Source organism: Ambystoma mexicanum, chromosome 6q (genome assembly GCF_040938575.1).
Source record: "Ambystoma mexicanum isolate Mex_15411 chromosome 6q, UKY_AmexF1_1, whole genome shotgun sequence".
In the NCBI taxonomy this organism is placed as follows: domain Eukaryota; kingdom Metazoa; phylum Chordata; class Amphibia; order Caudata; family Ambystomatidae; genus Ambystoma; species Ambystoma mexicanum.
Genome location: NC_090937.1, coordinates 282,202,317 through 282,208,316, shown reverse-complemented (window position 1 = coordinate 282,208,316; position 6,000 = coordinate 282,202,317). Strand labels below are relative to the sequence as shown.

Genomic DNA, 6,000 nt, shown 5'->3' with positions numbered 1-6,000 from the left:
CAGGCTTCTCTGTTTTCTCACACTGAATAGCACAATGCTGGGGTGTCTAATTCTCCTGAGCTAGTTAAACAATCTGTTTCACCTGCTCACTTCTTGCCCCTCACTCTCTTAATCCTTCCTTCTGGGTCCTATTTTTCTGCCTGCTCTCAGGACTCTGCCTTCTTGAATTATGTCTGCTCATGAGCCCTGTTATTCTTTGCTGTTTCCAGTATTGTCTGATGTCATGTTTTTGCTTAAGTCTTCGTTTGTTCTCTAGTCCTTGTTCCCGTCACGTCTCTGTTGCAGTCTCCAGTCATTCCCCAGTTGCAGTCTAATGTCTACTATGGCCATTCCAATGTTCTTTACCTGCTGTCATGGACCCGGGAAATGCCAGCACCTACCAAGCATGGCCAAGGTGGCTAGAGGGGAGGGCCGCCTTACTTTCCCTCCTCCAAGCACTCAGACAGAATAAGCCCAGAACAGTAGCCCTGCTTACGAGATTGCAGGCCGGAGCCAATGGCTTGACTCCAGGGGGCACAGGGTTTGTGAGGATTGCAATGAGAACAAGCCTTACAAGACCATGGGGTGATATGCCACCTCCTATACAACCATGGCAGGAGCTTGAGGTAGCTTGTGCCTTGAGATCTGATTGGCGGCACTCAGCTTCTTAGCCAGGTGGTAGCAGTTAGCTACCGAAAGGCTCCTCATCTGAGCCTTAGAATTTCTTACAGTGATTGCTTAATGTTATAAGTTAGACCTGAATCTGTTGTACTTAATGGGCAATAAAAACGAATACTGCAATGAATATAAAACACATTTCTTAAAATGTTTTATTTGATTTCACAAAAGTCTTATTCTTTTGCAAAACCCTTTTTTTCTTTTAATCAAAACACATTTCTCACAGCATTTTCATATAGAAAAGTTATCCCCATTTACCTATTTAAAGATACAATATATACAGTATGTGCAATCATATGAAATCATTAGTCGCTTTTCTTTTTTGCTTTGTAGTTGGAGCCACTTATGTGTATTTTTCTTTCAGAGTAAAGGTGGGAGCAGAGAAAGAGCATTCCTAATTGAGAGAAAAAGAAAAACAGTTGATTAATCGACCCAATCCCCAAAAAAAGGTTTGTCAAGGATACTTTCTTGCTTGCAGGTTTACAACATTTTGGATGATCACCTGGTGTTAACGACAGCAGTTTAAAAATGTTCACACTGAGGCGCAACACAACGTGCTAAATACACAAGTAGACGGTTTGTATGGTTTCACCACAAACAGTGATCACATCCAAGGCCCATATTGTGCCTTTCCGGCCATTGCTTGAATCGTACTTTACTTTATATGCATTTTGAAAGTTTAAAAATAAAATATCTTGTACCATGACTATGCGTGTCATGCCTATGCCCACATTCAACATCAACGACTTGGGTAACAGGATAAGAAGGGCCACCTCAAATTGTATGGCTCTAATAGAAGCAGTAGGCACAGTAGTGAGCTCTAATGAGTGTTAAAAGCCTAGCGGGCCAAGAAAACTGGCCAGAGCAAAATTAGGAGCTTTAACAGTCAGAAGAGCAGGCGTTGTGGGTGATAAAGCTATTACAACCCGGGTTCACCCCCGGGTGTAAAGTTTTGGTGACCAGAGAACATGTTGTCAGAATGGGCATGGAAATAAAGTGAACAAAAAGAAGGTGGAATGCTGAAATCTAGCAAGATGGGCTGGCAGGCAAAGAAAGAATTATAATTTACAGTACGTTCTCTTTTTCTTCTACCAAAACCAAAAATGAACATGACAGAGAATGGCCAATAGACCACCAGGACTGGGGAGGCACAGTGGGAAGGGGTGACAGCGATTGATCTCGCAGACACTTGTAAGTGTAAGAGGCTTTGGTGGTGGGGCAAACCCATGTTGAAAATGTGCTATGTGAAGCCCCTGAGGTTGCTATGAGAACCCTGAAGGTGTCTCACCCGCTAGTGCCCGTGGATCTGTCACCCAGGTGGCCAGGACACTGCCATCTCTGTTGGATCCAGTTCTGGGGGTGGGCCAGTATGGGAGGATCACCTGGATGGGGGATCTTGTGGGAGTGGGACACCGAAGAGTGAGACGAGGTATCCCCTTCCTTATAACACCCTTTCCCCATCCTACCAGGTAGAAACTCACCCCCCTTTTTTCCCGACACAAACACTTTCTCACAGACAGTTAATCGTGAGTGACAACAGACTAACACCAGAGCCGTATACCTGACATGTTCCAACACAAGGGTCAGGCAGAGTCAAGCAATTACTGATAATTACACACACCTGACTTCCAGCACACTTCCCCACACAGATAAGTCGGAGCATGAAAGCACACTCTGAGCAAGGCAAAATGCACGATGAAGCAGCAATTCAGAGATGGCAGTTTAAATCGTGGAGAAAGGAATCGAGATCAAAGAGGACGACAAGGAGGGAATTACCTTTGCTCTTTTCAACGCAGAAACGCGACTTTCAAGAAGCCTCAAGAAAAAGAAACATAAGACCGGGAATTGCAGCTGACGAACAGTGTAGCTTATGTCAAAGGTACGCAGGGTCCTCCCGCAATGATAGCCAAGGCGGGGAGAAGCGATTGCCACTGTGGTACTGTCCTTGACACCGACAACAAAGCTACGCCAACGAGTTCAGCACAGGTGGTGAGTTGGACAAACTTCTAGCAGACCGGACTGTGTTGTGCTCAAGGTTGCAAGTGGCAACATTGTATGAAGAAATTATAAGTTACTCACTGTAGTGACTAACGTAGTCCTAGTCCATAGTCCCCTTTCCTCCATACTGTATGGGCGTCCCTCGCTAGGGACGGGAGATGGAACCTTTTTCACCAGAAAAATCAACTTCCCCTTTAAATTTAGATGCCCGCATGGGGGTGTGGCCCTGGGAGCATGGGATCCCCTGACTCCACCCATCAGCACCACTCCTCAGTCCTCTTTGATGCATCGACAATATTATCATTGCCTAGTGCCACTAGTTTTGTTAGGGGGGAGGATGGTAGGACGTATGAGGGAAAGGGGACTATGGACCAGGAGTACATTAGTCACTATGTTGAGTAACTTATAATTACTCCTATGTCCCGTCCCCTTTCCTCCATACTGTATGGGCGATTCCAACTGAATGTAGCCCCAGGGTGGAGAGCTGCCCCTCCTAGGAAAACAAGTTACTTAACACTGCCTGAACAAATGCCCCGTCCGACCTGGAGCTGGCATCTAAACAGTAGTGCTTGCAGAAGGCTGAGTGTGTAGCCCATGTAGCCGCCTTGCTGATGTCTGGGCCTTTGGAAAGCAACTGCTGTGGCCTTAGCTCTGATAGCGTGGGCATGCATATTTGCTGGAAGAGGTTTGAGCTGCCCCTCGTAGGCCTCCTTGATGGCCGTGACATCCACCTTTCTATGGAGGCCTTGGAAGCCCGATAGCCGGGATTTGACCAACCGAAGGTGACAAAGAGAGCATCGGATTTGCGGAAGCTCCTGGTTCTGTCCAGGTAGAATTTTAGAGCACGCCTGACATCTAGACAGTACAGAACCCTCTGAGCGTCCTCCTTGGGGTCCGTGAAGAAAGTAGGTAACACTATCTCCTCGTTCAGATGAAAAGAGGAGACCACCTTAGGTAAGAATGCAGGGTGAATTCTAAGCACCACCTTGTTCTTATGAAAAGTAGTATAAGGCTCTGAAGCCACCAGTGCCTGGATTCCACTGACTATGCATACAGACGTAAGGCCCACCAGGCGGGCTGTCTTAATGGTGACTAGTCTGATGTCTGCGGATGCCATAGGTTCGAATGGTTTATGCACCAGGGAGCCCAAGATCATGTTGCGGTCCCACACCAGGTGTGGCTTCTTGATACTTCCTCCTCCGAGTTCCGGTAGGCTCTGATTGCCGCCAGAAAGGTGTCACATATATCCACCTGCTTCCCTCAGTGTGTGAAGTGGGCCGAGAAGGATAGCACGTTGTCCAACATGCAGGTTAATGGATCGACCTCCTTTTGATTCCAACCAGTGGCAAAACCTAGTCTACTTGCTTTTGTACTGGCTCCTGGTGCCTTGTATTATATCTAGGTTAGCCTGTGACAGATGCAGACGACTTAGTGTGGCCTGTTCAGAAACCACGCTGCGAGGGCTAACTTCTGGGGGGGGTGGGGTGGATAACTGTGCCTCCCTGCTGTGAGTGTAGGTGAGCTGGGCCAAGCGGAAGGTGCACCGGGGCATCCTCTGACAGGATGAGAAGTTCAGAGAGCCATGGCCTTGCTGGCCACCACAGAGCTATCAGGATGATACGGAGGTGCCGGCACTCCCGGATTTTGCAGATTACCCTGTGGACCAGGGGAGTGGGAGGGAAGGCGTACGCGTTCATGTTGTTCCATTGGCTCTGCATCGCATGGCACCTCCTGTTGGACGAGGTGGCAAAGAGATCCACCTGAGGATGACCCACCTATCGAAAATCCTGTCAACGACCCTATTCGTTCAACTGCCATGCGTAGTTGTCCGCACCCAGCCTGCTGAACATGTCAGCCTCCATGTTGGACTCCCCCGGGAGCTAAATTGCTGCCAGGTGGATGTTGTTTGCCAGAGACCACTCCCAAATGCTGACTGCAAGAGTGCAGAGGGGAGGGGACCTGGTGCCACCCTGCTTGTTGATGTAATACATTCTGGTGGAGCTGTCATTTTGAATGAGGATCACCTTGCCACTGATCATCGCTAGGAAGCCTTTGAGAGCGAGCCAGATGGCCATCAACTCGAACCAGTTGATGTGGGCCTCCTGATCCTGAAAGGACCAAACCCCATTGACCCTGTGGCTGTCCAAGGTCACTACCCAGCCCTCTCGGGATGAGTCTGTGATGATGGTAACCTGCGGTGCTGGTTGACGAAAGTGCCTGCCTATCCGCAAGTTGTAGTCTGTGCTCCACTAGACTAGGTCCTGGTGGCAAATGAAGTGGGATGCTGATCGGCTCCCCCTGGAGCCCTTCTGACTCCAGGAGGCTGCAAAGTGGAACTGCAATCGCCTCATTTTGAGCCTTGTATGTGGAACTGCCTGGAGACATGCTGCCATGATGCCCAAGAGGTGTTGGTACCACCATGCCAAGGTCACTGCTCTGCTGAGAAAATGCCCAGCTGCCCTCTTGATGGCTGTGATCTTGTCCTGTGAGGGGAGAACTCTCTCTGAGCTTGTATCCAAGATGATGCCCAGGAACATTAGATTCTGTGTAGGCTGCAGCTGTGACTTCTTGAGATTGATGGAAAATCCCAACTCATGTAGTGTAGTCATGAGGGTGGAGGCGGTATGGTGGACTGCCTCCGTAGACCTTGCCCTGACAAGCCAGTTGTCTAGATATGGATAGACGTGGGAACCCTGGGCCCTGAGAAGGGCTGCCACTGCGTTCATCAATCTTATAAAGACCCTGAGGGCCGAACTAAGGCAAAAGGGTAGAACCTTGAATTGGAAATGGAAACCCATGATCCTGAACCGCACGAAGGACCGATGGGGTTGCCAGATCGGGGTGTGTAGGTAAGCATCCTTGAGATCCAGGGAGCAGATCCAGTGTCCCATGTACAATCAATGTCTCCGCTATAAGCGCTGGGGTAACCATCTTGAGCATGTGAAGAGGAAGGGAAAGGTTCAGGGTGGAAATGTCCAACACAACTCTCAGGCCCACCTGGTTCTTCTTGTGTATGATGAAAATCTATGAATAGAAGCCCAGACCCCACTGGGAGGCTGGGACTTGCTCCGACTCTCTACGAGTGAGCAAATTTCCGTCAACAGAGTTGCTGTCCCAATCTGTGGGAGCGGAGCGGAGGGGAGGAGCGAGGAGAAGGAGGGAGAGGTAGGCGAAAGCCCAAGGACACTACGGAGAGGTTCCAGGGGTCCACAAACCTTGCACACCAGGGTTGGGAGTGAAGGACAACCCTACCCCCCACCGGAGATTTGTGGATCTGGATGGGCGTGTCATGCCTTTTTCCCATCTGAGGAGGGTGACTTGGAAAATCCCTTGTGCGCCACCTTG

At 49.2% G+C, this 6,000-nt stretch overlaps 1 protein-coding gene across 4 annotated transcripts in view; it reads right to left on the bottom strand.

Moving 5' to 3' along the window:
- Positions 1-780: 780 nt before the first annotated feature.
- HACD4 (3-hydroxyacyl-CoA dehydratase 4) overlaps positions 781-6,000 on the bottom strand; it is a 335,173-nt gene continuing 329,953 nt past the window's right edge. For all 4 annotated transcript variants that reach the window (XM_069630757.1, XM_069630758.1, XM_069630759.1 and 1 more), the window contains one exon: positions 781-1,051. In XM_069630757.1, coding sequence (XP_069486858.1) covers positions 963-1,051 — 89 coding nt within the window. In that variant the 3' untranslated portion in view covers positions 781-962. The remainder of the gene's footprint in view (positions 1,052-6,000) is intronic.